Source organism: Pimephales promelas, chromosome 23 (assembly GCF_988280905.1).
Source record: "Pimephales promelas chromosome 23, fPimPro1.hap1.1, whole genome shotgun sequence".
NCBI classification, from domain to species: Eukaryota; Metazoa; Chordata; class Actinopteri; order Cypriniformes; family Leuciscidae; genus Pimephales; species Pimephales promelas.
Genome location: NC_142791.1, coordinates 28,857,968 through 28,885,674, shown reverse-complemented (window position 1 = coordinate 28,885,674; position 27,707 = coordinate 28,857,968). Strand labels below are relative to the sequence as shown.

The window sequence follows — 27,707 nt, the reverse complement described above, 5'->3', positions numbered from 1 at the left end:
ATCATAAAAGTGCATCTGTCCATGATAAAAGTGCATCTATCCATCATAAAAGTGCATCTGTCCATCATAAAAGTGCATCTATCCATCATAAAGGTGCATCTGTCCATCATAAAAGTGCATCTGTCCATCATAAAAGTGCATCTATTCATCATAAAGGTGCATCTGTCCATCATAAAGGTGCATCTGTCCATCATAAAAGTGCATCTGTCCATTTATTTATTTTGCCACATTTAACTTTGTTGGACTTTCACAAACAAACAATGATTTTTTCCACATTTGTTTACTATGCACTGATCACTTGTTTATTTATTAAAAAGCCTTTTTTTCATGCAATAAACCCTATAAAATGTTATTTTGAGGTTGTTTTTATTATTATTATTATGGTTATTAATAATAACAATTTTGCATGCAGTTGCCACACACAAATATAACTCAATAGCAATTACAATATTTGATGATTTTATTTATTTATTGTAACACTGTGCAGCCCTTTCCCGTATCTCTATCCATGATATTGATGTATAATAGAAGGATGATTGGATGAGGGATGGATGGATATCCATATATACACAGATGCACACAAACAATATCAAACTATACAGATACGATAGACTGAATGTCTATTGCACTTCTGTCTTTCAGTGCAACTGTACGAAAATGGTTGGTCCTAGAAAACAACTTTAAGTGTTCATTTGAAGCAGAGATGTGTGTTGCTTGTGTAAATAAAATATATTAATTGTGTATTAATCTATCTTAATTATTTTTTTGAGCCAAAAATGTGTTGGGTTGTGCCCTGCTGGTGCCTATACCATGTGCAATTTTAAATGTAACCTCTTTTACTTTATTATTCACACTGTATGCTTCACAAACACACCAATCTTTATCCCAGTGTATATTTCTACATGCACTGGTCCACAATGAGCTTTTATGAGAACTAGAAGCCGTTTCACCTGTTAAATATAATATGTTTATTAGTACAACTGTTTCAGAATATCAATGTCTCCTCGAAACATGCTGTCTTTCACATAATAAATGGCCAGTTTCACAAGTTCTCACTAATTGTATAACTTATTGAGGTATGGCGCCAAATACAACAGCATAGCTCGGTGTGTTTTGAGGCTCTGTGCGCATGCGCAGTTCGCCATATTGCGCAGCTGGGCGTGAGAGTGCGTCGAAAACATCGCGGCTACATTGTTTATTTTCGTGGCGCTCAGTAACTGTTTTCACTCGGTTATAAATACTATGCTGAACCCTAGTCTAACGGGGTTATCGCTCAAATGAAGAACGCTTGTCGCTTTAAACCGTTTTAGAGATTACTAAACGCGTTAGTCCGGCTGAAGTGTGTTAGCGTAACGCGCTGTAGCAGCTAACACGATTCACATCAAAATCCCCCAAACTGGAGACACGAAGACCGATTCATTCCCAGGAGACACAACAGGTATGCACTTTAATCACTCACTTTGACATTTACATGTGTTTTATCGCTCTATAGTAGAAGTTACAGTGTGAATTAAGCGCAGTTCGTGAGTTAGCATGTAACGTTAGCAGGATATGCTAGCACAGATCTCGCGTTGTTTACATTCTCTTCAGCTCATTTATAAATCACTGTCTTCACATTGACGAGTTCACTGCACTTCTCCACATCGTGTGTAAGTCTGCAGTCTGTCTGGATCAAGTTGTTGTGGTGTGAGACGCTTTGTCGAATTAAAACATTAGTTTACACGATGTTTGTCCGCACTGTTTTAATAACTTTTCTGCTTTTTATTTATTTGGGTGCTTTTATTTGCTTTAAACATCGGGTACAACCGTACAACATATATTTTATATATTAATATACACAAGTTTATATATATATATATATATATATATATATATATATATATATATATATATATATTTGTGTGTGTGTGTGTTTATATGCTTATACATTTTTAGTACACGACCTGTACTGTACACGTCAAAAGTTTGAAAACTTTACTTTTTTAATATTTTTGAAGGACTCTTATGCTCATCAAGCTTGCGTTTCTTTGATCAAAAATACAGAAAAAAACTGTAATATTGTGAAATATTATTACAATTTAAAGTAATGGTTTTCTATTTGAATATACTTTAAAATAAAATTTATTTCGTTGATCAAAGCTGGATTTTCAGCATCATTACTCCAGTGTCTCACATGATCCTTCACAAATCATTCTAATAAACTGATTTATTATCAGTGTTGGAAACACTTTTAATATTTGACATCTGCTTAATATATATTTTATAATCTGTTTTCAGGATTCTTTGAATAAAATGTTGAAAAGAACAGCATTTATTTAAAATAGAAATAGTTTTGTAATATACTATTCAAAAGTTTGGGGTAACTTAAAAAAAAAGAAATTATCAATACCTCTATTCAGTGAGAATGTGTTAAATTGATTAAAAAAAGATTTATATTGTTAGAAAATATTTATATTTTGGAATAAATGCTGTACTTTTGAACTTTCTATTCATCAAAGAATCCTAAAAAATACAATGCATCACGGTTTCAATGCAAATATGAACTGTGTTCAACACTGATAATAATCATAACTGTTTCTTGAGCATCAGATCCTCATATTAGAGTGATTTCTGGAGGATCATGTGACACTGAAGACTGGAGTAATGATGATAAATTCAGCTTTGATCACAGGAATAAATTACACTTTATTATAATATTTCACAATATTACTCTTTTCTGTATTTTGTGTGAAGAGAAATTCTAGCTTAATGAGCAGAAGACATTAAAAATAGTAATGTTTCCAAACTTTTGGTTGGTATTTCATATATTGTGTGTGTGTGTGTTTATTACCCCTCAGTATCTCACTATTAATCTCCATGCTTCCTCACAGGGCGTGTGAATGGACGCTTCACTGACGGCAGTGTCTTGCTGAACCGAGTTCGAACGGCACCGGGAGCCTCCGAGGCCGACAACCAGCGCAGGATGTCCATCACAAACACGCCCACCAGTAACGACGCGTGTCTGAGCATCGTCCACAGCCTGATGTGCCACCGGCAGGGCGGCGAGAGCGAGACCTTCGCCAAGCGGGCCATCGAGAGCCTGGTGAAGAAGCTGAAGGAGAAGAAGGACGAGCTGGACTCTCTCATCACTGCCATCACCACTAACGGCGCTCATCCCAGCAAGTGTGTGACCATACAGAGAACGCTAGACGGCCGGCTGCAGGTACACACACCTCACACACACTACCAGGCAAAAGGTTTGAATCGGTACGGTTTACATTTTTTTTTTTAAAGAAGTCTTTTGCTCACCAAGGCTGTGTTTATTTAAAAACTAAAAACCTAATATTGTGAAATATTATTCAATCGGTTTTCTATGTGAATATAAAAAGGAATCAATACATTTAATCCTCAATGATGAATTAAATTCATCAAAATTTACAGTAAAGGCATTTATAATGTTACAAAAGATTCTACTTCAAATAAATGCTGTTCATTTGAACTTTCTATTCATCAAAGAATCCTGATTTTTATTTTTACACAACACTGAAAATAATCATAAATGTTTCTTGATCATCAGATCCTCATATTAGAGTGATTTCTGAAGGATCATGTGACACTGAAGACTGGAGTAATGATGATGAACATTCACAGGAATAAATTACACTTTACTGTATATTCACAGAGAGAACAGATGATTTTAAATTGTCATAATATTAAACTTTTTTTGTGGTATTTTTAAACAAATAAATGCAGCCTTGGTGAGCAGAAGACTTCTTTTATAAGCATTAAAAATCTAATCAAGTGTACATGCACATCTGTATATATTGGTGTTGTTAAATCAACATTTCAGTCTGAATGGCTGAACTCTAGTCTTCTGTGTGTGTTTAGGTGGCCGGCCGTAAAGGATTCCCACATGTCATCTATGCACGGTTATGGCGATGGCCGGACCTTCATAAGAACGAGCTGAAACACGTCAAGTACTGCCAGTTTGCCTTTGACCTCAAATGTGACAGCGTCTGTGTGAACCCCTACCATTACGAGAGAGTCGTGTCTCCGGGGATCGGTCAGTGTGCCGCAGTTTATAAGATGCAGTTGATTGACGTTGAATAATTATAAAAAATAAGGTTAAATGATTAGGATTGCTTTAATCGTTTTGTTGTTAAAGGGATTTCTACATGCATCATTACGCTGTTTCTACATCATTGCACATGCGCAGTCCTTTCAGTTTCGGTTTTCAATCGTATCAGGTGTTGTTCACATGTTCTCTCGATCAAATTTGAAAAGGAATAAACACTCCTTTTAGTCGGATCGAAATTTAGCTCAACCGGTGTTTACCTGAAGGATTTTCAGTGCGATTGAGCCGTCAGTCCCATTACTAACAGATGATTTGGTTGCATGTAAACGTAGACCGTGTGATGTTTGTTTTAATAGTGTTAAGATTGTTCATCATGTCCTCATCTCACCTGTATTTTCTTCTAATCTAGATTTATCTGGACTCACGCTGTCAGGCTCTGGTGAGTGATATTCTCTTGGAAAAAACTTTCTGGTTGTTTTTGCCGTGTTTTGAAGAGATTTAAATTAAAGTCAACATGAAATCTTTTTTTTAAAATTTTTTTATATATATATATATATATATATATATATATATATATGAAGAGTTCAGATGCAAAAGCCTCTAAATGCCATTTGAAATTTTCTTCTTTAATGATGATTTTTATCAAACTTGTATATTTAAGTTCAGTAGTTTCACTTAAATAACAATTAATAGGTAATTATCATTGCCATTTAAGTGAAATCACTGAACTTAAATATACAAGCTTGATAAAAATTATCATTCTTGAAGAAAATTTCAAATGGCATTTAGAGGCTTGTGCATCTGAACTCTTCATATATATATATATACACATCCCTTGTAGTGCTGACCAAAATTTTTAAAGTCGCCCCTGTGTTGAAAACCCAGCTTTTAATGTTGTTTATGTGTCTATGTGGTGTTTTTAATTTGCAAATTAATTTAAGTCGACAGTATTGCTGAGTTTTAAGTAAATTATTGACTACAGGGGGACTTTAAAGCATAATTTGACTATTTATTTAACAATATTTCAGTTACATTTCACAATTTAAAATGCCGATTTTGACGAGAAAAAATTTAGGGCGTGGCTTGATTGTGTGGAATTGATTGGATGTTGGTGGTTTGCTATTGGCTGATCTCATGTGAGTGACAGGTGGCCCCGCCCACATCAACAGAGAAGAGACGCTGCAAGAGGAACTTATTCTGATCCAAGATTATTCAAAATAAATAATGTGCAATAAAAATGATATTACCATAAACACTATATGTAACAAAATTAAATAAGAATTTTGATTTCATGGTGTCTTTAATGACAGAGACAGCAGCAGGTTTATTAGGCTACTGTCACTTTAAGACGAATGCTCTGATATAATATACCAATGCACGTGATTGTTTACCATTCAAAAGTCGCCTCAAAATAACATTACGGAAGAAAAATGTGTTTCATATGCATTTTCATACACTTGACATGGAATGTGCATCTCTATATGATGTCTTTCAGGTCCGTCAGGCCTGATGGTGAAGGATGAATATGATTATGAATCGCAGCAGTCTCTGCCCAGCACTGAGGGACACATGCAGACGATCCAACACCCTCCCTCGAGACCGGTGGCCCCGGAGCCCTTCAACACGCCGGCCATGCTCCCGCCAGCAGAGGGCAGCAGCTCCGCCTCCAGCTCCGCCTTCTCCAACATCGCGGTCGGATCCACAAGTACGACACGCACAGTTCCTCAGTATATCACTTAAGCGCATAGGCCATGCTGAAAAGCTTTCTGCCGATACATTTGTTTTTTACGTTATCGGCCTGATAAGAAAATCTAGCCGATGTATTAAAGCCCGATAAATAATGTATTATTCCTATTACTTCAGATGCGCACTGTTTTGAATTACTTGAAATATGATTGGAATCACTTCAAAAAAGGAAAATGCAGTTCAGTGCAACATGTGTCTGTCATATCTACATGACATTATCATGAGAACATAGTAGTTGTGTGTTTGGGACGTGGCTTTTAATGATGGGACTTTTGTTTATGTAATATATGAAACTTTTAGATTTAGATTTACGACCAATATATCGGTTATCGGCTTTCAAATATAAAGAGTTATCGGTATCGGCCGAATTGTTCATATCTGTGCATCCCTAGTCCTATTCTTCATTGGTGTGTAATAGGGCTGGGCGCGATGGCCGGAGAGGTTCAGTGTGATTGTTATTATTACATTATATTACAAAAAAATATTTTTGTTTCTGTTTGAATTAAGATTATTTTTCTTACCGCATTGACAGATCATTTTGCCTTTTTTAAGCAAAAACTCTCTTAAATGTGATTTCTCTCCCCAGAAAACAAGACTTAGTATCTTATGGCATTTTACTACTTAAGTAAATGCATCTTGATTCAAGAATTTGTAGATATTTGGACCAGACAAAGATACTAAGTAAGAAAAGCATTTTTTACAGTGTATTGCTAAATTATTTTATACAATTATTATTTAAATATTATAGTTATGATTATTTGAAATGTATTACTAATGAGTTGCCTCATGCTTTAAAATATCTTCAATGCAACTCGACACCCTTGCCAATTTTTAAGTCCCGCCTCCACTCACTCAGTTCAGAGATCCACTTGTTGACGATCACACATTGATCTGATTGGTTACAAGGTCGTTTGTGAGCTTATTTGTGAACTTTGTGCAACTCAACAAATCTTGAAAATATTTTTTACAGATGCAACGAAATTGAGTTATCACAACATATTTTCTTTTGTCAAATCAACTTTATAATAATTTATTTAGTTGAGATAACTTATTATTTTGAGTTTCTGATGGTTAAATTAATCTACTTAATTGTATTAACTCACTTTTTGCAGTTCAATCAACAAAAAATTTTAAGGCAACACAGGTTACTTACTTTTTTACAGTGAATTATTTAAGTTTTTTTTATAAATTATTTAAGTTGATTTGACAAAAGAAAAAATGTTGTGATTACTGCAGTAATCACAACATTTTTTCTTTTGTCAAATCAACTTCAGATAACATATAATTTTGAGTTTCTGATGGTTAAATTAATCTCCTTCATTGTATTAACTCACTTTTTCCAGTTCAATCAACTTAAAATTTTAAAGGGCAACCAGGTTACTTACTTTTTTAAGTTAAACCATCAATATTTTTTTACAGAGTAGTTATTGAAGCACCTGTGCTGTGATGCACGCTTATGGTCCTGTCACCCAGTCCTAGTGTTTAATGGTGTGTTTGTGTGTGTGTTGATGTGTGCATGCCGCCTCTCTCCCCAGCTCAGCCTGGTAGTGTTCTGACAGCAAGCCATAGCAGTGAGAGTCTGCTGATTGCATCAGGGACAGGGCCGGGCTCTCAGCAGAACGGCTTCCCACCAGGCCAGACCTCCACGTACCATCACAGTAAGCCATCAGTGAACCTCCACCCACTGGCTATAGGGTTGCAACGGTATGAGAGATTCACGGTATGACTGTATTAAAGGGGTGGTATAAGATGTAAAATAAGTCTCTGATGTCCTCAGAGTGTGTGTGTGTGTGTGTGTGTGTGTGTGTGTGTGTGTGAAGTGTTAGCTTAAAATACCCCACAGATATTTGTAAATAGCATGTTAAAATGTTCACTTTTTGAGTGTGAGCTAAAACACGCCGTTTTTGTGTGTGTCCCTTTAAATGCAAATGAGCTGCTGCTCCCAACACAGGGGGCGGAGCTCCAATAGCTGGTGTCCTATTACCTCACACACTCATTCTGAAGATTTCAAAAACCTTTAGCTTTTAATGTTCAAACCGTAGTCAGACAAAGATGGAGAGACTCAAGAAGTGACAACATTTCTGAATGGTTAGTTGATGGATATATGTAGCTTATGTGTAGTTAACTCTCTTCTAGTAATTTATTAGCATATTCTGTCATGATAATCGATAAATCGTGTTCCCGGGGGTGGGGTTTTTGTAAATGTTAGGGTTTGTGATGTCACTAACCTGGGAGGAAGCTTGTGTAGTTCTACCAGCCGTTTGTTGTAGTCCTTAGAAAGCGATTTCTGTAAAAGCAAATCTTGAACTTTGAGCGTCGGTACTTTGCGTTTGTTGTCTATGCTCAAACAGCAACATTACACACTGACTACAGCTAGAGAAGTGAAATCATAATCAACCAATATTCCCATACTGCAAATTATAACGTCTCTTTCGCTGTACGCAAGTTGAAAGTCTAAGCAGTCAAGTGGAAAGAAGTTGCATATAAGATGTATTTTCTCACATGCAGAATATAAGAATCGTACGTGTTCATAGCGTGATATATCATCAAACCGTTGCAACCCTGGCTCCTTAAAAACTCTTAGTCTGATCAAATTTAAGGTCATAATAGTCTTAAATGCTGTTAGAAACATCTGAATTACAAGAGGTTGTAGATTTGGGGATGGAAAAACACGATATGGCTTATGCGATGATGTAAATGAATGTGAGCACTGCATGTTTCAAAGGAGAAATGGTTTGTTCACCACTCATTCATCATGACACGCGTTTGCATTGATCTGTTGATGAATTATGCTAATTATGTTTATATGATACCTGACAACTCATCGCCCATCTTTTCACATTACCTCTGTATAAGGCCTAATAAAGCTTTGTTTGCAGAGGTAACCATTACCATAAGGTCCATAAGCATCATTTGTGTTCACCAATGCAAAGAGAATATTTGTATGCAGCTTACATGCAGTTATAAATGAAGAGTTCAGATGCAAAAGCCTCTAAATGCCATTTGAAATTTTCTTCTTTAATGATGATTTTTATCAAACTTGTATATTTAAGTTCAGTAATTTCACTTAAATAACAATTAATAGGTAATTATCATTGCCATTTAAGTGAAATCACTGAACTTAAATATACAAGCTTGATAAAAATCATCATTCTAGAAGAAAATTTCAGAGGCTTTTGCATCTGAACTCTTCAAATGTAAACCAGTGGGTTGATTAGAAAGTCTTTTCTGCTCACCAAGGCTGCATTTATTTGATACTAAATGCATTATAATGTCTTTGCTGTCACTCTAGATCAATTTAATGCATCCTTCCTGAATAAAAGTATTCATTTCTTTCAAAATCAAAAAATTCTTACTGATCTCAAACATTTACAAGTTTTTTAATGTTCTATTTCAAATAAATACTATGTTTTGAATTTTCTATTCATCAAAGAATCCTGAAAAAAAAAAACAGTTTAACACTGATAATAATCACATTTCTTGATCATCGTATCAGAGTGATTTCTGAAGGATCATGTGACACTGAAGACTGTTGATGCTGAACATTCAGGAATAAATTACACTTTACTGTATATCAGTGGATTTACACTGGAATAATATTTAAGTGTTAACTTTATTTTTGATCAAATAAAGGCAGCCTTGGCGAACAGAAGAGACTTTAAAAACATTAAAAATGTAAAAAACGATTGTGTAAATCATGGTTTAAATGTGAAATGTGTTTTTATTTATGTATTTAAATCAAAACTACTTAATATTACTGTATTAAGTAGTTTTTACGGTTTAGGATGTCATACACCCCCTCCCCAATACGGTATTCGTTTTATTTGGGCAGGTCCTAAAAAGCCTTAAATTAGATTTCAGAACCGAAAGCTTTTCAGCATCTCCTGCTTCCAGCACATTCAGGCATGAGTAAAGTCTGCTTGACGACAGCAGGTCCGGTGTCTCTTCTTCTGTCCACAGACGCCACCTCCACCTGGACGAGGAACAACAACTTCCCTCCCAGCGTTCCTCACCATCAGAACGGGCATCTCCAGCACCACCCGCCCATGGCACACCCGGCACACTACTGTGAGCAGCTCTCGGCCAGCACAACACACACTCTGACCAAACACCATTCAGACACCCGTGTATAATTAATTATTTTATATATATAAATAAATACACACACATGCTTGTATATATTTAAGAAATATTTTCATGTATATATTGTATATACATTTATATATATAATTTATTTTATATATAAATATAAATATTTTATATATAAATAATTTTTTTTTTTTAAATATACATGCATGTGTGTGTATTTATATATATATATATATATATGCAAAATAATTATACACAGTGCACCCACATACATTATGTAAACACAAACTTTAATTGACAGCCCTAGTTATAATATGTCACATTTCATTTATTTTGCTCTCCTCACTTACCGTACATAAATATATCCAAAAAATATATCTGGTGCCTGAATGGTTTTTGCATATGCACTCTCTCATAATCTTAATGTTCTCCTCAGGGCCTGTTCACAACGAGATCGGGTTTCAGCCGCCGATATCCAACCATCCTGGTAAGACTTTCTCCATCATGTGATCAAATTCCAGTCATAATCATCATCGGATGTCTCACGATCTTCTCGCCTCGAGCAGCTCCTGAATACTGGTGCTCCATTGCTTATTTCGAGATGGATGTTCAAGTGGGCGAGACCTTTAAAGTGCCCTCGTCCTGCCCGGTGGTGACGGTGGACGGATACGTGGATCCCTCAGGAGGAGACCGCTTCTGTCTCGGACAGCTCAGCAACGTCCACAGAACAGAGGCCATCGAGAGGGCGAGGTAGCACAGTAATCAGGGCTATGTAGATGTCGGATTACAGTGGGGGTGTCACAAACTGTGACTCTGGATCACAGAACCAGTCACGAGTCGCACGGGTGTATCTGTGGCGATAGCCAGCAATACATTCTGTGGGTCAAAATGATCGATTTTTCTTTTATGCCAAAAATCATTAGGATATTAAAGGAGTAGTTCACTTTGAAAAAAACTTTAGCTGATAATTTACTCACCCCCGTGTCATCCAAGATGTCCATGTCATTCTTTCTCTAGTCGAAAAGAAATGAAGGTTTTTGATGAAAACATTCCAGGATTTTCTCCATATAATGGACTTCAATGGGGACCAAACGGTTCAAGGTCCAAATGAGAGTTTCAGTGCAAACTGTTCAAAGGGCTTTAAACGACACCAGACGATGAATAAGGGTCTTATCAAGCGAAACGATCGCTCATTTAATAAATAAATAACAAAGTTTAAGTTTTATAAGCTCAAATGGTTTCCTTGCTCTGTTCTGTGATGCGTGTTCGTGTCTCTCCTGTTCGAACTCGTTCATCAAAATGAACCAGTCTTTTTTCGAGTCATTTGGTTCATTCAACGAACAAATTGACTCGGAAAAAGATTTGTTCATTTTTATGAAACATTTTGAAACTGTCTTTTGGACCTTGAACCGTTTGGTCCCCATTGAAGTCCATTATATGGAGAAAATCCTGGAATGTTTTCATCAAAAACCTTCATTTCTTTTCGACTGAAGAAAGAAACACATGAACATTTTGGATGACATGGGGGCGAGTAAATTATCAGCAAAAGATTTTTTAAAAGTGAACTACTCCTTTAAGTAGAGATCATGTTCCATGAAGATATTTTGTAATTTCCTACTGTAAATATGTACAACATTTATTTTGTGAGTGAATGCAACACAATCGTGAACATAAATGCACAACTTTAAAGGCGATTTTCCCAATGTTTCGATTTTTTTTTTTTTGCACCCTCAGATTCCAGATGTTCAGTAGTTGTATCTCTGACAGATATTGTCCTATCCTAACACACCATACATCAGTGGAAAGCTTATTTATTTAGCTTTCAGATTATGTATGATTCTTAATTTAAAAAAATTACCCATGTGACTGGTTTTGTGGACCAGGGTCACATATTTCGCGTCACAATATGTCGCAATACAATCGTGGCTATTGATAATATTATATTGTGAGTTTTAGTCATTAAACTACTATATATAATGTAAAATAATGCAACGGGGGAATATTTATAGGTCCTGATAATGCCAAATGTCTGATGTTACCAGTAAAAGTGGCCGATATTATTTTAAATATATCTAGTCAAAGAACATGTTTGTTTATAATAATTCAGGATTTCATCTTCTGAATCATGAATATTGTTATTGTGGAGTCCATCCTACTCATTTACACACACAATGTAAAACCAAGTTTAGTATTTTAATCAACCGTAAGTCTTTTATCATGTCTTGGAGTATCGCAATAATATGCTATTGTGAGTTCAGTAACGTGATATGTATTGAATCGTTACAGCCGTATTGATGACTATTGGAGCTGATCTGATGTCTGTTTCCAGACTGCACATTGGGAAAGGCGTCCAGCTGGAGTGTAAAGGTGAAGGAGATGTTTGGGTTCGCTGTCTGAGCGATCACGCCGTGTTTGTCCAGAGCTACTACTTGGACCGCGAGGCCGGCCGCGCTCCTGGCGATGCTGTGCACAAGATTTACCCGAGCGCATACATCAAGGTCAGAGGAACATCTGGATTAAACCTTGAAAGATGCGTTTTGAAAATTTAGTTTTGCTTCTCAGGAATAAATTGCATTTTAAAATAGTCAAACCAAAAATTATTCAGACATCAGATTATATAATTTTGGATATTTTTTCACTAGTGTGTGCAGGACACTATAGTTATGTAAGTGAGGAGAGCAAAATAAAGTAAACTGTGACATATTATACCCAAAAACTCTTCATACAGTGACTACCAGTAACATTTATAAAACCAAATATGATTCCTCCACTTTGAGCTGATCATGTCTTGCGCCACTTTGTGTTCTCGGTCTCCTACAGGTGTTTGACTTGCGCCAGTGCCACCGGCAGATGCAGCAGCAGGCGGCCACGGCTCAGGCGGCGGCGGCAGCTCAAGCGGCAGCAGTGGCCGGGAATATCCCCGGACCCGGGTCTGTCGGAGGAATCGCTCCTGCTATCAGTGAGTCTTCACACATCCACACTCCAGACACACACTTCAGTTCACAAACTTGGAAACTCGATCGTTTAGTCTTATAGCTACAGAACCCGTAATCTAAAAAAAAAAGTAAAGTATATATACGATATAACATTCACTGTATCATTATCGGCCGATATATGTTCATTTTAATATTATTGTTATCGGCCTGATAATAAAATCGGGCCGATATATTAAAGCCGATATATAATGTATTATTTCCTTCTGCTGAGACTCTTCAGATACACTCTGTTCAACATGATGATTATTAACTGCTAGAAAAATATTTGGAATCACTTAAAAAAGGAAAATAAAGTGCAGCGCAGGCCTGTCATATCGGCTACAAAAAATTATATTGAGAACATTATAATTGTGTGTTTAGGATGTGGCTTTTAATGGTGAGCCTTTGTTTTTGTAACCAGGCTCTCAAAAATGAAAAAAAAAATTGTGTTTAGATTTATCGGCCAATATATCGGCTTTCAAGTATAAGTAATTATCGGGTATCGCCAAAAATGTCCATATATAATTGCCAATATACCGGTTATCGGCTTTCAAGTATAAATAATTATCGGGTATCGGCAAAAATGTCCATATATAATTGCCAATATATTGGTTATCGGCTTTTAAGTATAAAGAATTATTGGTTATCGGCCAAAATTTCCATGTATAATTGCCAATATATCGGTTATCGGCTTTCCAAGTATAAATAATTATAGGGTATCGGCAAAAATTTCCATATATAATTGCCAATATATCGGTTATCAGCTTTCAAGTATAAAGAATTATCAGTTATCGGCCAAAATTTCCATATATAATTGCCAATATATCGGTTATCGGCTTTCAAGTATAAATAATTATCGGTTATCGGCCAAAATTTCCATATATAATTGCCAATATATCGGTTATCGGCTTTCAAGTATAAATAATTATCAGTTATCGGCCAAAATTTCCATATATAATTGACAATATATCGGTTATCGGCTTTCAAGTATAAATAATTATCGGTTATCGGCCAAAATTTCCATATATAATTGCCAATATATCGGTTATCGGCTTTCAACTATAAATAATTATCGGGTATCGGCAAAAATTTCCATATATAATTGCCAACATATCAGTTATCGGTTTTCAAGTATAAAGAATTATCGGTTATTGGCCAAAATTTCCATATGTAATTGCCAACATATCGGTTATCGGTTTTCAAGTATAAATAATTATCGGGTATCGGCAAAAATTTCCATATATAATTGCCAATATATCGGTTATCGGCTTTCAAGTATAAAGAATTATCGGTTATTGGCCAAAATTTTCATATCGGTGCATCTCTACTTATGACACTGTAAAATCATTATTACGCATGGTCTTAGTCTTGCATGATTGGTCAGTCTTGTGCAAACTTAACCCTGCAGATTAAAATCATTACATTAATGTTGTTTTGACAGGTATGTGAAGATCCATAAAACAGCTTATGATTACTTTTAAACTATGATAGATTTTTTTTTTTATCGGTAACACTTTACAGTAAGGTTCATTAGTTAATGTAATTGCCACCGTTGCCTTGGCTTTTGGCTTGCTTAGTTGGGGACATTTAATATTCAACAATATCTGCCTTACTTAAGGTGGACATTAACGCAATTTTCTTCTAGAAACAAACTTGTATTATTTTCATGTTATCACTGTGAAGCTGCTTTGATGCAATCTGCGTTGTAAAAAGCACTGTATAAATAAAGGTGACTTGACTATTAACTAACATGAACTAACAATGAGCAATACATTTGTTACAGGATTTATTCTTCTTTTTTTTTTAAATGTTAGATAATAAAAATACTGTTCATTGTCTTTTCATGTTATTTCACAGTGCTTTAACTAATGCTAACAAATACAACCTTTGATTTAATGTATTAGAAAATGTAATAATTAATATTAACACCGTTTAATAAATGCTGTAGAAGTATTGTTCATTCTTGGTTCATGTTAACTAATGAACCTTATTGTGCAGTGTCACTGTTTTATTTTATGTGTGTGACGACGTGTCTCTAATTGTGATCCGGCTTGTGTCCGGCATCGGCAGGCCTGTCTGCGGCGGCTGGTATCGGCGTGGACGATCTCCGCCGGCTCTGCATCTTGCGCATGAGTTTCGTTAAAGGCTGGGGCCCGGATTACCCTCGACAGAGCATTAAAGAGACGCCCTGCTGGATCGAGATCCACCTGCACCGGGCCCTCCAGCTGCTGGACGAGGTCCTGCACACCATGCCCATCGCCGACCCCACGCCGCTAGACTGAGACACACGCCCCCGAGGGTCAGAGGTCAACACCACACGGATGCACACGCATCGATTTCATTGAAAGATTCAATTTGTTTTTGTTTTGTTTTTTTCATTTCACCTCTTCGACCCCAGTAACGCTGTGCAGAAAGTGTTCCAGCAACCAAATTTATCATCTCAAATGTTTTGCATGAAAAAGACATGAGCTCCTCAGAGGTGCATGCTGGGATTGGGTTTGGTCTTCAAAAGCAGTTTTAATGAATTTGTTTTCAGACATTCTCTAGCCTGAAATGGGTCTAATTCCCAGAGTCTCACAGGCTGAACGTTCGTTCAGACAGAAGTTTCTGTGGTTAAAGCGGTTCGGATCGCATGTACATAAAACATCAGTTCTTCATGCTAATCGGCTTAACCGTTGTTAACCATCATAGCGAAACGGTTCGTCCAAACTCACACATGCACCAGCTTTATTTGTGTTCTGGATGCTTGCCCTTTTCTTTTTCTTTTAGCCAAGTACATGTACTAGCACTTTCTTTTTTTATTTCCAGTGTCTCTTTGCAGCTTGTGAATAAAAAAATATCCTGCACCTCTTTTACAAACATGAACACGCTTCTGAATCGGACTCAGTACTAAGATGTTTGTCCTTGATTTATTATTGATTTAATGCAGCAGATTTAATGATTAAAGGTCACAAGGGCTCCATTTGACTCATGATTATAATGCCTTTAATAGGAAACTGATGCATTAACAACTTTATACCATTAATCTCTGATGTCCGAGAATATCAGTTTTCATATAGTAAATTACGGTCATGTTTCGATATGAGATGAACTGGAACCGTGTGTTTTGATGTAAACATTGAAAGCCACATGACGTGAACATTATGGGAAATATGTCAGTATTATTCAGAGCTTGTGTTATTCGTTCTGAACCCGACAGACGTGCTCTGGAAACGGTTCAGCCTGGCATGTGTCGAGATCTGATGACCGGTTCATACTTCTGTTGAGCCTGATTTCATTTCACTGTTTGAAAAGAAATAGGAAGGTTCTGAAATGGAAGATTCCTCAAATAACTCATACTTTTAGCAGTTTAACAAATACAGAATGCTATTAAAATTGATTTTGAAGTCTTGTATTTCATGTGACTTTTTTTTTTCATTTCCACAGAGACCTTTTGCATGTTTCAGAGCAAAAATCAGACTAATCGTTAAATCCACTAGGCTATGTTAAATGAAAGTTCATCTCAATATATACGCATTTATGTGTAAAAATCTTTTTCATTGACTCAAAACAAATGTAATGACAAAATCGGTTAGTAATATTTTAATATAGTGGTTAATTTATGGATTTAGCTATTTAGTATAAATTGTCAGCAGTGTCGTTAGTAACGTTATTCATGTAACGTTAGTCGGCGTGGCCCGTCACTTTATCACGTCATCACAAAGCAACTGTTGATCTACTACAAGTGGCTCGACTGTAAGGACTAGTTAACGTGCTTCCTGATTAATTGCGGGTAACCTACATTCATTTTAGCTAACAAGCCTCACTAATTAGCCTCACCTCTCCTGAGGTAACAGTGTCTCGCGAGAGTCAGTGATTCGCGCCATTTCTGTCAGACACGCGACAAAGTTCGACGGGAAATCCACTGTAGAAATGAGCTTATTCATCTAATCAGGTAAGTAAAACAAATTCCACTGATATCTAATAACTTTATTAAGAAAGTTGACACTCCTTACACATAAAACTCTTGAGGTATATATAAACCCCCCTGTCTTGGTTTTACTAAAGAAAAAAAAGAAGGCTACCCTTAGTTGCGTTCGACTTTTAAGGAACGTTGTGCAATTTTAAACTTATTTTGACATCAAGTAATGCCAGAACAATTAACCATGTAAACTTGTCAATAACGTACACTTTCTTAAAAATGAAGGTTCTTAAAGTGTGTTTTCACAGTGATTTTGAGGTTTTTTTTGAGGTTGTAAAACTATGTTTGAGTTTTGAGCAAGAAAATACTATTTCAGTCTTTCTACGTAAAAATTTAATATTCAATTACTATTTGTGAAATTTACAACCAATTTACTAGTATTTCTTAAACGTGTGAATTTTCTCTTTCTAAAAATAAAGTTTTTTCCATGTGGAATTGAGGAATTTTTTTTTTAATTTGGTGTAAATAAGATTACATAACTTAATTGTAGAATAAAGCAACATTAATGCTCTATTTTATATTTTTAGTTTTTTTTTTTTTTTGGAGCTTGTCACTGAATGAACATTATTTTTCTTTTTCTTCCCTGAACATTTCTCCTTTTGTACTCCACAGAAAAACACGACGGCATTGAGGTTCGACGAGACGGGTGAGTAAATCCCGTTACAATTGAACACAACAGGTCTTGTTTCAACAAGAAAAAGGTTTATTAATTGAAAGACAAGCCACAAATTTAAGAAAACAACACTAATAAGCTAGCCTGAGCTCAAGTCTGAAATATTCAGAAAAAACAAACTACATGTGTCTTGGATAATTCCTATATTTTCCTCATATTGACACACTAAATGTTAATATATCATTTTATAAATATAAAAGTTCCCCAGTTTTTGTTATCCTTCATGTAAAATACACAATACAAATCACTCTACACTTATTAGTAAGCTTTTACCAATTTTCAGAGGATATAATTTACTAAGAGGTAAATTGGAACAACACGCACAATAAAAGAAAACAAAAAATACATATGTACTGTATATGTAAGGTACATCATCCGAATAAAACAATAGAGAGAAGGGGGTGGATCACAATTTACACTTTCAAACATATCTGGCATTAAAAGTAAGGGACTGTAAATAAATATCCTTCCATTTTTATCTCAATATGTACATCTAGGACTTTGTTCTGAGTTTTCCCTCAGAGTACCACGATGCTTGTGCTTGCATTTGAACGCGCTACAGCAATGCCACGACTCACGACGTAAACAGTCAAATGGCACTTAAAGCCCCCCGAAAATAAGACCACATAAAGAAACCAAGCGTGTCACTCTACGCACAAGAGAAAGAAAACTCGGGATGACCATGATAGTGCAGCTCTGTTCATGTCATCACGTTTGGGTGCCTTTAAACTGGGGTGTGCATATGTGTGTCTCAGGTGAGTGTGGCATGATGGGATACGAGCTCCGTTGGCTTGTACTGGTTCTGGAGGTCTTGGTGAAATCAAAGGCACTGAAGTCTCTAGTCAGTGAAGCTGCCTTCACGCTCCTCAGGGCTTGATATGTCGATATCAGAACAAGGGCAAGTTTCTTTTCCTAGAAAAGCTTGCATTGATATCCAGAGTAAGGTTGCAAGTGGCGGAGCCGATATTAGTGTCAAGAAAAAGAGAAAAGAACAGGCAAGACGTGGAAAGTGTGAACCTTTAACTGCGTTTTGGCAAACTTTCAGTACAAATGTGTTTTTGAAGAACAAATAAATGGAGAAGCGGGTTGGTGATATTCTAGCAGCTCGAGAAAAGGCATGCAAGACCAAAGAAAGCACTTCGAGTAGTGATCAACACATCCAGCAAACCATCCAATAGCGAAGAGCCGTCTGTAGTCCAGGCACGGAGACAGGGGAACGACGGAAAACGCAAATCAAGTACAAAAAAACCCCAAACCTGCTCCTTATGGTTCAGAAGGTGCACACGTAAATATAAGTCACGATTATCAGAAACTGGGACGCGTCGGACTGAATCTGGATGGTTTTCACTTCTAAAACTCTATCCTCGTTACAACCACGTTAAAATTAAGACGTTTCCATAAAAAAGATGCATAAAACGTAGCGCGCACAGTCAGTCATTGAAAATAAAATCAAGTTTTAGTGAAGAAAATAACTCTTTTTTTTTTTTTTTCCCAACTACAAAAAGATTCCAGTGTTTTCCATAGTAGTTTGACGACGGGTCGAGTCCGACGCCGTCACAGCAGGCTAACGTCCTCGTTTCACAGTAATCCAACAGCAAACCGAACTAAACACACACTCCAGATCTAGTACCAAAAGAAACTCCACCCATCTATACATGCAGGTTAAAACATAAACGAATAAAATCATAGTTCGCCCAGCTAATGCGAAACGTTCTTCCAGTGACGTTAATAAAACGACCTGCTCTGTAATATTATCACAAAACATTTATGCATTGTTCTCGGAAGTGTTTTTCGTAAACGTTTCAGGTTTTTTATGTTATCGTTTGTATCGCCAAGATTTGTTTTTCAAAGAACGTTTTCATAACTGAATATGAACATTAGCGAAATGTTTCGTTAGCTGGGATGTTTATGAAACGAGCAGTTTTTGTAAAATCATCACAATGTTTTTAAAAACAATTCATACTAAATGAGACCCAGTGTATAAAATCTTCATCATCATCTTCATCATATACCTCTATACCAATATAGATATTCATCAACTTTTGGTCCACGATACAGTGACTTTTTGCAAATTTTTTATTTTATTTTTTTGAAGAGCAACCGATGCGAAATTAAAATGACGGGTCGGCAAAGAAGAAACACATTTTGTGTTTTTTGTGAGGTAGGGCGACAAGATACACACATAACACACACACCTCGGCCAAATTCACACACACACACACACACACACACACGCGGGCCTCGACGTCGGATAGGGAGCGATAATCGAGCGACAGATCCTGAACGTGATCACATGATCCAGCGGCAGATGTCTACGCACGACTATGAACGTTCTCTGGTGTTCACCAGTTCAGACCAGATGAAAAGCTGTTGTTTTGGGTTAAGGCACTAAAGATGAACCCGAGGTACATAAAATCCCTGACATTCGCTCTGCAACGAGAGGCAACGAAGGACAGCCGGTTGTCTCTCACTCTTGTGTTTTTTTTTGGTCCAATCGGTACGAGAAATAAACCCAGACCCACAACACGGTTCGCACATGCAGCATATTATGTACAACGACAAACACTCGTCTTCAAGCCACCCAACCACTAAACCTACCAACAGAAGGCAACGGGACACACTCGGACTGCAAATAAAGACGTGAGAACGAAGGCAAGCTCTTGTCTAAGCCTGCTGGGATTATAGCAGCACAGTTATACAGCGAGACGTTCCCTAATCCAACAGCACACTTTTGGCCAATCACACGTCCTAAACAGAAAACTGTAAACAATGACCATACAGTAATAGAGAAGTGATAATTATATGGACTAGTAGTAGGCAAATGGTACTTTCCCTGGCTTGGATTCCAGCTCTACAGTAAAACGTTTTCTACGAACACCAGGGCTTTAAACGGTACAATCAGCATCTCGTCAAATCCTTGTATCGATTCGGTTGTTTGTGGGGCCGTTGTGTCGCGATTCTCCATGATGTCTCGCGGACACAGATGTGGAGAGAGAGAGTCATAATCTGAAAGCCACAATCCACCCGCCTCCGTGGACTCTGAGAGCTGCTGTGTGACGGGTGTACAGCTAACAAGATAAAACCCCAGGAATAACCGTTTAAAAGCTGTCGACCCCAAAAACGTCTGGTTTTTGGGTAGGGTTGGGTATCGTTTGAATTTGAACGATTCTGATTCCGATTCCTTGTTTCGATTCCGGTTCCTGACGATTCTCGATTCCGATTCTTTTAAGAGGCGGGGTCAAAAAAGTTTAGCTAACCTTGCTAACCAACGGCCTTTCTGAAGGAAATACTCCTTCTGTAAAAATACTCCTTTTGTCACAAATTTTGCATTTTGCCGAGATTTCGTTATTTTTCGTTTATTTTTATCGCCGACGTAAGCTACTCATGTTCGACTCGCGCGGTTATGCCAACACTTCCGGTAGACGCTTCTTCGTTGGTGTTGTTCAGCGGTCCGCTCGGCGGACTGTGAATATCGAAACTAGGAATCGAAATTTTAACTTTTGAACGATTCCGGGAAAAACGAAAAGTTAGTCTCGGTTCCAATCGATACTCGATTCTCGATACCCAACCCTATTTTTGGGGTCACCTGTCACACAGTAGCTGTCGACATCGTTGTGTTTGTGTTATAAGTCAGAAATGACGAGGACGCAGCCTCACTCAATACGGAGTCCACGGAGGCGGGTGGGCGTGGCCTAAATGCGCTCGTCTGGAGATGGGAAACGGACAGGCTTTCACACCGAGGCGTACGTGTTTCCCACGTGGCGGATGGTGCTGGTCCCGGTGGAGCCGAGCATGTGTTCGGCCGGGGGTAAAGCGCTGAGCATGCTGGGATTGACGACTCCCACCACAGCGCTGGTGCCGTCCTCCATGGCTCCGACCTGAAGCACCTGAATCACCTCGGTCTCCGCTTTCTCCCGCTTCGCTAGAGGCTCGTCCGACTCCTCGATGTCCTCGTCCAGATCGCTGTCCATCTCGCTCACGTCGTCTGCCGGACGTCACAAAGAGGCTCGTCAGTTACAGGCACCACATTTTCAATTAAGAGACAAAATCAATTTCAAGAAGCTTTTCATTCAATGTTCCAGGACTCAACATGATATCATGACTTTTGCGTAAACATGCACGCCACTTTCGAGTCAAGTGGCGTGTTATCTCTACGCATTTTGAGCTATCCGCGTGTATGCGTGTATGTCTACGCCATTAACGTCCGAGTGATTCCGCGTGTCTGAACATTCCGTCAAATGTCTGCGTGAAACGAAGCAAAATGTAGATCTACATCTGGGGAGTGATCTTTTTTTTCTTTCCTAGGATGGTGAGGGAACGGTCATAAATGCCGTTAACCCCAGTGACGGTTAGGTTTAGGGACGGGGTTGAGGTAAGTCATATATTTATATATATACAGTAATAACGTTAAGTCAACGGCGTTCATAAACACGCTGAAAAGCGATTATGCATGTTGATAGCACGTCAAAAATGGAAATACGAATTGGCGTGTCATACACACGCTACTTCATGAGATCAGTCTCAGGACTTGAAATTAAGCCTCGTCATGTGCTCGTCCTTCAGTCCCGCTCGTCCAGGTGCTGATTTTATGAGTGTTGTAAATCTAATTTCATCAGCTTTGACATATTTATGATATGGTTACCTTTTATAAAGGATGTTTTCTTTTGAATTAAATATGCTTTATCTTTCATGTTAAAATCTTAAATTTTATCAATAAATTAAATTAGAATAGGTCAAGGTCACTTTTATTTTTTATGACTAAATGAAATGCTGTGATGTTGAATATTTTTTTGAATGTACAAATAAACGTTGGAAAGAATGATCCTTTTAAACGTAGGAGCGGAGGGCGACCGCCTTAACGAGCGAGTCAGTGAGTCACTCATATAAACGATTCATTCGTTCAGAAATGAGGCCGCTGTTTATGAATGAGTCATTGAATCATGACTCAACCGATTCGTTCGAAACGCTGAATCAATCATCCTGGTTCTTCTGTGATCTTTTTCTTTTTGCTGCTAAAATAGAACAAAAACAATCAATATTGTTTCTGAAATGTAAGTGACTTAAAGGGATAGTTCACTTTGAAATTAATTTTTGATATGTTTTAGCTTACCTCAAGGACTTCTCTGTGCATGCTCTTTGAGGTGGTGACCATAGACCTGCATTATTTGACTGACAAGAACGGTTTGACCGAAAAATATCAAAATTGAAACTACTGTGGAAACAAAGACACCTACATCTTGGATGCCCTTGAGGTAAGATAAAACATATCAAACATTATTTTCAAAGTGAACTATCCCTTTAATATTACTTTAGTTTTTTGAAGTGTCGTATGAAATCAGTGTCACGCTGGTATTCAGCTCTCTTGGTCGTGTGATGTTGCTTAACTGCATCATGTTTCGTTTCTCCTCATGAGGCTGTGAGAGCCTCAACAGCATAACCTTGTTACTGTCAGTACATTATATATTATTGCCACTTACACTAAATGAATCATTCGCGTTTTGGTGATTCCCTAGTTATTTTTTCCATCGACGTTTGAATCATGATACCGATCGGGCAAGTTAAATCTCTCTGTCCCGGACGAGCGTTAATGTTGATCCCTATCCTGACAGTCAAATCCCAGACTACTTCTCTGCTTCCACTATTCCTCCTCTGTTCCAGCTTGCACGATTTTTTTTAACGCGTTTATTGACTCTAAGATGAACCGCTTGTATTTTTCGAAAGTGTCCGCTAAATGATGTAAAAAAGAAGTGGCGTTCACAGAGCAGAAACTGTCTCATGATGGAGGAACACAAACAGTGTTATTCCAGTAATGGGGCATCCAGCAATGGTCTCCTACTGGTCTACAGTGCCATTAGCCTGGATTGTAGTTGTGTAACGCTGTAATGAGCCTCAGCTTGCAGTCCGCCTCTGGCTAGCTTACCTTTGTCGATGTTGGCAGGGGACATGGTGTTGAGGTCCTGAAACTGCAAAGGCACAAAGAGACGGCGATTAGAGAGAAAGACTGACTCCTCAGCTCTGTACTGCTCGTGCTGAGCTAAACACACGTCACCTCTCCCATCACCCCGATGGGCGTCTCTCCCGTGGCCTGGGCCACTCGGTGCTCCACTAGGTAGAACATGTACTCGTCGTACAGCAGTCGGATCAAGTGGAAAGAGCCGAAGCTTGCAGCGCTGCGAAGGGTCAGATCTCTGATGACCATAGAGCTGTGAGAGTCCGATGAAACACAGTTAAATGTTCTGTCGGCACTTTGCTAATGCTGTGAGATCATATGTGTTTGATCGAGGCATGCAAATATTCTGACTTTTTAATCTCGCATCAAAATCTTTTCCATTCATTGTATGCATTTGAAATATAGATTTGGGTAGTGATACAGCAGTCGCTATCCAAATCTATATTAATGTACCTTTGTTTGTATTAACCCTCTGATGGTCTTCCTTTATGAGTCACGTCCTGGGCCTTCCCGGTCAGAAGTGATCGGAGGCCTAAAAATGAAACTTCTTCCATCCCAGTAAAACCAATGCAATTTATTTTTGTTCTATAATATTTATTCTTTTTAATTTAGTATTTTGAGACAATTTGATTGAATTTACTAATATTTATGCAATATTTATGGTCTATTTTTCAATGGAAATATACATATATATATATTATTTTAAAAAAATACTTATTAATGCAGTATTTTAGTTTAATATAGAGTCTAGGCCTTCAGAAAAAAAATATTTTTTAAAGAAAATTAGCACCATCTGGTTACAGTAGAGAAAAAGTGTAGAATCATGGTGTAACCACTAGATGGCCATCTATGGAGAGGCATGTGAATTCCCCAGCTGTTTATGAACACTTTTTTTTTTTTGGTGGATTTGAATATATAATTTAAACAATGTCAAACTATTTCTTATTAAAAAAATTTAAAAACAAAAATAAATAAATAAAAAATTGTCAATTTTTTTCAATTTCCCATTCATGTCCTATGGGGGTCATTTTTGACCAAAATCGAGACAAATTTTTTTATGACCATTTAGCATGCTCAGATCATGAACTCAAATTTTTTTTGTGTTCACATACCTAATGCCAGAAATGTCACCAAGTTTCGTAACACTCCAATGAAGCTGTGATTTTTAAAAATTCAAAACAGATTTTTTTGTAGTCTGAATTTATTGGTGTGTATGTGTATAAATGTGTGTTTGTATGTGTGTGTGGGTGGGTGTACATTTTTTGCACTCTTGATGTTGTAGAGTGTCACCCCTTTACTGCGGTAAACTTCTTTTAAGAATCGTGGCTGATTTGTAGATTGCACAAACAAAAATTTCCCATTCATTTCCTATGGGTTGGTCATTTCTGACCGAAGACCATGAGTGTGACTTTTTTTTTTTTTTTTTTTTTTTTATGACCACTTAGCATGCTCGGATCATGACCTCAATTTTTTTTTTGTATTCACATACCACATGCCAAAAAAGTCACCAAGACCATCAGAGGGTTAAATCTATATTCATTGAGTCAAATCGAAAATTGAATTTAGCATTGAATCGATACCCAGCCCTAGTATGGATTCATCGAGATTAAAGCAAGCATTGAAGCGGCCTTGCCTGTAGAAGGACCACTTGAGCAGGAACTGGCGAGCCGCTTTGGGGAGGGAGGGTTTGTCCTCGAACGGCTTGAGGACTTCGGTGACCACGTTATCCAGCCACGCAGCCCATTGCTCCAGAGAGCTCTGCTGCTGAAGGGTGGCCTTGAAGTCCAGCTCGAGGCGCTGAACTACACCCTCCTCACACTGGCACACCCACGAGGCCTGCTCCTGCACAGGCACATCACAACACATTACTGACTGAGAGGAGCAACGATTTAATGGTCTAAAACAACACAATAATACAGTCAAAGCCATATATCTAACCAAGTTGTGCTCCAAATTTTAAGTTATCACAAAAATTAAAGTTCCTTTGACTTTTTCAGGTGCTATACCAAAAATAGCCACCGGGTGTTCCCAACATTCCATTGAATTTAATTTTATGCAAAAACAAATTAATAGATTCGTCCAAATATCTCCTCTAACAGCAGATATGGAACCTCGAGACTTGATAAAAAATAGGTTTCGATTATAAAGTAGTTGCAATAAATGTTGTAATATGAAACCTGATGACGCCCACTAGGGGAGGAGCCAGCTAAAAAAATTTTAAAGTACTGTTTTCTATGGTAAACCAATGTCCAATTTCAAGACGGTTTTCACAGGATGAATTTTGAGCTTGTAAGCTTTCAAATAATACCTAATTTATGATGATTATTAAAATATGTGATACAAAAAAAAAGCAACCATCTAGCAAGTGAAAAGAGACAGTTAAGGGGTTAAAGATGCCATATTTGGTTTGTTTCTACTTTTCCCGCTTGAATGTTGATTATTCTCCTCATATTCTCCATTGTTGCGGCTCCTCTCTTCCCAGTCTGTCAGTAACGCTCTGTTTACTTCCTGTCTCTGTGAAGCCCCTCCTCCTGGGGCGGGTGACATGAGGGCGAGTAAATGGCCCGTTTTTGGTTGATGGATCTCCGTAAGGGCGGATGGCGTGGGTCATGTGACGTACCTGCACGTTGGCGAAGTCCACGCGGTTGAGGTCGCTGAGCATCTGGTTGATCTGTGAGGTGTTTTGCAGGACGGCACGCGCTGCCTGTGCCAGGTGGTTCAGAGAGGTGTATCTGCGCAGGGTCTGAGCGAAGGCACTAACAGCAGAAACCTGCTTAGGACGACACACACACTCTTTAGAGGACATCATTTAACCCGACCCGACCGTTACGCTTATATTTTAACCCGAACCCGAGGCCCCTTTCCCATAGTAAATACTCTTTTAAATACTCTTACTAATTACGAAACTGTGATTGGTTGAAAAGGTGAAACAGTCACACATTAAACGTAAAACAAAGTTTGCGCAGACGTGTCTCAGTGGGCGACAACCAACGCCGCGTCAGCCATAAAAAGCATTTTTAATTTTTTTGGTCCTCCATGACTGGTTCTATCAAGACTGAGTATGTGTGTGTGTGAAGATGGTGTAATCTGACACAGTGACTACCGTAACAGACGGATGATGGTGTAGTGTGAAGCAGGCATCCGGCACTGCGGCCCCACACTCCTCATCACCGCTGTGACGGCCTGCGTCTCACCTTGGTCTGGATCATCCTCTGGGGAATGCTGCTCATGGCGTTGGTGAGCCAGCCCTCAAGGCTTTTGGCAAAATTACGGATGGCTTGAGTCAAGGCACCTGTGCAATGCAGATGGAGATGCATATGAGAAGAAAGCAACTGCTTAGTAACGCCGCCTTCACACTGGCAGTTGTAATCAGCTCCGTAATACGCAATACGTTCCCAACGGACGTCGTACTACACAGTGAAAAGCGTCGGACGCGGCACAAAAATGGCGGAGAGAGAGATTAAAGTTAGATTCTGTTTTTTTTTTTTTTTATTAAAGTTTGATTCTGTCAGTTCTGTATGATCTCTCTGATGATGCGTTGACATGTCAGGTCGGCTAAAATATGTTATAGAGTGGTCAATAGTTCAATGTCTACCTTCAATTTAATTGTATTAACTGCCCTTATAAACGTTAGAAAGTCATGAAAATAAAAAATGACATGACAACTTATCGTTATAAAATCATAATTTATTTTATTAAAAGTTAATAATTCAGGTTTGTTTATCAGTACCATAGCAACGCTCAACTTCCGCTGGAATTGTCGGATAGGAACCGTTCGTAGCTTTTCGCACGAGTTCAAATTTTTGAACGCATCCGGATGACCAACGGACACGATTTTCTTCGCACCGCACTCGGTCGGACCCGTTTTGGACCCATTCGCGTGCGGTCTGCGAATCTCCATAGGAAATAAATGACTTCCGGTGGTTTCGCAGCCGCATCGGAGCTGATTTGAACTGCCAGTGTGAAGGCGGTGTAAGGGTGAGACGGGATCTCGCAAGACTACAGTGTGACTGTCTCGCATCGACAGGAGGGGGAAATTAGCATGAATACGCCACCGCTATAAAGATAAAACGATAGTAACGTCAGTTCACTGATCGTGTGACGATAGCGGAGGATTCGTTGTGCGACACAGCGTCTGATAAATGTCTTCTAGAACGAAAGTAAAACACAAACACTGTAGTTGTGGCTCTGGTCTCGGTTCGCACTTTAAATATTGAGAGTGCTTTGATTATAGTTGCACTTGCATGTATTGTTTGCAC

At 38.0% G+C, this 27,707-nt stretch overlaps 2 protein-coding genes across 5 annotated transcripts in view; one reads left to right on the top strand and one right to left on the bottom strand.

Moving 5' to 3' along the window:
• Nucleotides 1-1,129: 1,129 nt before the first annotated feature.
• Nucleotides 1,130-16,258, top strand: smad4a (SMAD family member 4a). 3 transcript variants are annotated; one of them, XM_039670323.2, is made up of 12 exons: nucleotides 1,130-1,438; nucleotides 2,871-3,202; nucleotides 3,868-4,042; nucleotides 4,464-4,493; nucleotides 5,550-5,759; nucleotides 7,336-7,458; nucleotides 9,761-9,868; nucleotides 10,326-10,376; nucleotides 10,456-10,639; nucleotides 12,219-12,387; nucleotides 12,710-12,848; nucleotides 14,935-16,258. In XM_039670323.2, exons 2-12 carry the CDS (start codon nucleotides 2,963-2,965, stop codon nucleotides 15,144-15,146), a joined length of 1,641 nt encoding a protein of 546 aa, XP_039526257.1. In that variant the 5' UTR covers nucleotides 1,130-1,438; nucleotides 2,871-2,962; the 3' UTR covers nucleotides 15,147-16,258. The 3 variants fall into 3 exon arrangements, with proteins under 3 accessions (XP_039526257.1, XP_039526256.1, XP_039526258.1); XM_039670322.2 differs by having other exon boundaries at nucleotides 9,734-9,868; XM_039670324.2 differs by lacking the exon at nucleotides 7,336-7,458.
• A 1,249-nt stretch (nucleotides 16,259-17,507) lies between these two features.
• Nucleotides 17,508-27,707, bottom strand: part of rfx3 (regulatory factor X, 3 (influences HLA class II expression)) — a 44,117-nt gene continuing 33,917 nt past the window's right edge. For both annotated transcript variants that reach the window (XM_039670343.2, XM_039670341.2), the window contains 6 exons: nucleotides 26,643-26,740; nucleotides 26,069-26,218; nucleotides 25,082-25,290; nucleotides 23,548-23,701; nucleotides 23,419-23,461; nucleotides 17,508-21,483 (listed from right to left, as the gene is read on the bottom strand). In XM_039670343.2, coding sequence (XP_039526277.1) covers nucleotides 21,230-21,483; nucleotides 23,419-23,461; nucleotides 23,548-23,701; nucleotides 25,082-25,290; nucleotides 26,069-26,218; nucleotides 26,643-26,740 — 908 coding nt within the window. In that variant the 3' untranslated portion in view covers nucleotides 17,508-21,229. The remainder of the gene's footprint in view (nucleotides 21,484-23,418; nucleotides 23,462-23,547; nucleotides 23,702-25,081; nucleotides 25,291-26,068; nucleotides 26,219-26,642; nucleotides 26,741-27,707) is intronic.

Bases quoted from the DNA above. Each gene is read 5' to 3' on its own strand.
- smad4a (XM_039670322.2), top strand. From the start codon at position 2,963: ATGTCCATCACAAACACGCCCACCAGTAACGACGCGTGTCTGAGCATC. The intron at 4,494-5,549 runs GTGAGTGATATT...GATGTCTTTCAG, and splicing joins ACTCACGCTGTCAGGCTCTG to GTCCGTCAGGCCTGATGGTG. The intron at 9,869-10,325 runs GTGAGCAGCTCT...TGTTCTCCTCAG, and splicing joins GGCACACCCGGCACACTACT to GGCCTGTTCACAACGAGATC.